Source organism: Etheostoma cragini, chromosome 5 (assembly GCF_013103735.1).
Source record: "Etheostoma cragini isolate CJK2018 chromosome 5, CSU_Ecrag_1.0, whole genome shotgun sequence".
Classification (NCBI taxonomy): domain Eukaryota; kingdom Metazoa; phylum Chordata; class Actinopteri; order Perciformes; family Percidae; genus Etheostoma; species Etheostoma cragini.
In genome coordinates, this window is record NC_048411.1 from 30,922,309 (window position 1) to 30,925,108 (window position 2,800).

General features: G+C 36.6%; 1 protein-coding gene across 1 annotated transcript in view; it reads left to right on the forward strand.

Moving 5' to 3' along the window:
• Window positions 1-2,800, forward strand: part of LOC117945078 (U5 small nuclear ribonucleoprotein 200 kDa helicase-like) — a 48,064-nt gene that overhangs the window by 4,426 nt on the left and 40,838 nt on the right. Inside the window, exons 7-8 of the mRNA XM_034872332.1 lie at window positions 144-317; window positions 1,091-1,228. Of these exons, the coding sequence (XP_034728223.1) occupies window positions 144-317; window positions 1,091-1,228 (312 nt within the window). The remainder of the gene's footprint in view (window positions 1-143; window positions 318-1,090; window positions 1,229-2,800) is intronic.

Consider the following 2,800-nt stretch of genomic DNA (forward strand, 5'->3'; position numbering starts at 1 on the left):
GCAGCATATCTCCACCAGACTCCATGTAAATAATCACTACTTTTGGCGTGTATAGAGCAGCATATCTCCACCAGACTCTGCTACTATAAGCTAAGTCAAGATTACTACACTGAAGTCGCCATGTTGTTGTATTTGTCGTGCAGTCGATGGCCCCCAGACAGCTACTAGACCTGGACGACCTGGCCTTCACCCAAGGGAGCCATTTCATGGCTAACAAGCGTTGCCAGCTGCCGGACGGCTCATTCCGCAAACAGCGCAAAGGTTACGAAGAAGTCCACGTGCCCGCCCTCAAACCCAAGCCCTTCGCTGACGATGAGGTTGGTTTTAATGTCTCATTACGGAAAACTTAATCGGTTGTAAATAAAACAACACTCTGGGATGTTTGCATTTCTCTAACCCTTGTTAACGTTGACGCTTTTTTATTAATGTTTTTAACTTTTTCTTACATTTTGTCCCTTTTTCAACACTTATTTTCAATGTTTTGTCACCTTGGTCAATTTGCAAGAATTTGTTTTGTTTTTTTAAGTCAAAATTTCAAATGAAACCCCTTTTATCAACGTTGTGGTCGTCTTTTTTTGACCCTTTTGTGTGATTTCCCCCGAAGTCTTTGTCACTTTTTCAACATTTGTCAACTTTTTCTGAGCCTTGTGAAATTTCTGTGGGTTTCCCCAAATTTTCAAAGGTCTTTTCCCCTACATTTGGCACTCTTTTTTTTTTGGGACATTTTTGTCCCTTTTTTTTTTTAAACATATGTCACACGCAAGTTCTTTCATCAATTATTTTTCTCTCCAAATGCTATGAAATTGACAAAAAACACCCAATTTCAATAAAAGGACTGAACTGATTATTATTCAACTTGTGAGGAGCATTGTTGGAAACCATCCACGTTACTTTTTTGAACAATTTGCTTGAAAGAAACCCAAATTTCTGACATAGAAACTTTTTGAAAAGGGGACAAAGAAAGGAAGGGAAGAGATTAACCCTGAAAAAATCATGAAAAATCAATTCTGTTGATCCAGAGTAAGTGTCAGACATGAGCAGAGTGTCGATGTGTCCATGTCCTTCATTCAGTGTCTCATTGTGTCTTCAGGTGCTCGTCTCCATCGACAAGCTGCCCAAATATGCGCAGGCTGGATTTGAAGGGTTCAAAACCCTGAACCGCATCCAGAGCAAGCTGTACAAGACGACCCTGGAGACCGACGAGAACCTGCTCGTGTGTGCGCCCACGGTAAGCAGACTTTAGGTCAAGCTAAAGGGTTTCTGACCGTTTCTTCCTACATTATCCAAGTCATTACGTATCAATTAGCTGACACTTCCAGAGAAACTTCCAATTACAGTTGAGGCAAAAATTATTAGCCCCCCCCTTTATGAAATTATAATAAACTCTTAATTTCTCCGTGGAAATGACCATTAACCATCGTGTCGTTTTCCCGTCAAGATTAAAAATCAACACTTTTGTTGACGCTTTTTAAAAAACTTTTTCTTGTTTTTGTCCTTTCTTTTAACACTTGATGCTTTTTTCAATGTTCAACACGTAACACTAACTTATTAACTTTAGTTTGAGATATTTTGGGAATTTATGGTCAATAAATCTCATTTATAGGAAATTATACCTAATGTTTGAATTAGAAAAGCAGAAATTAGGAATTATTGAGACTAAAATTAAAGGAATGGATGTTGATGATAATCACAGACTGGAATATGTCAACTTTTACTCAATACTATTTCAAAAACACTTCCATTTGTTTTACAATGCTATAAAATTGAAAAAGACGCCCCAAAATTAATGAAAGTAGAGATTTGTACTTGGCAAAGAGCGTTGGGTGGAATCAATCATGTTATTTTGGGGAATTAAAAAGAACATTGATATAGGACAACATGAGGACAATATTAGGGTTAAGAAACCCTGTTTATAGTGTAGTTGTTTTCGACATAACTAAGACAAAATGTCCACTAAGTTTGATAAGGATATGTTATTGATGCACTGAGTTGAAACAAGAGTGAGGAAAAGAGAGGGCAAAAATGAGAAGTCCTAAATTATTAGCCCCCCCGACCATTAATAGTCAATAGTGGACAATAACCTCTCAGCGTAGTGTTTTTAGTAGGTTGGCACACGTCTCCTGAAGTATTTTGGCCCATTCTTCCACTGGAAATTGTTCCAGCTGGTCCAAATTTATGAAGATAAACATGGTGGAATAGAGTAGAATAGAAAGCCTTTACTGTCATTATACACAAGTACACAGTACCTGTGCAATGAGATTGAAGCAAAACCTTTACAGTGTTGACACAAAAAATATATTTTATAAGAATATAAAATATCAAAAATATACAGGTGAGTTTGTAGAACACAAAATCTTAACTTGTAAGTAAAAAAATTGCACAAATATTCGCCCTCATGTGATCTGAATTTGAAGTCACGCAAAGAAAAAATAAAGAAAACAAGAGCTTGTTAAATAAAAAAAAATTAAAAAAAAATCTTAAATTGTAAATTGGAATTTGAACTTGAAGAAAATATTCCCAAATTTGTAGATTTGATATTTGCATGAACACAAAGACCGCTGCACAAAGCGTGCAGGGCAACATTTACTAGGGTACATTGTTTTTTCCTCGGGTTCATTTTAATTTTCTTTTTTACAAAAACTCTTGGTTTTTTTCTGTGTTTATTGTTGTTGTTTTGATTGGGCGGTTGTTTTGATTTGGCGGTTGTTTTGATTTGGCGGTCGTTTTGATTGGGCGGTTGTTTTGATTGGGCGGTTGTTTTGATTGGGCGGTTGTTTTGATTGGGCGGTTGTTTTGATTG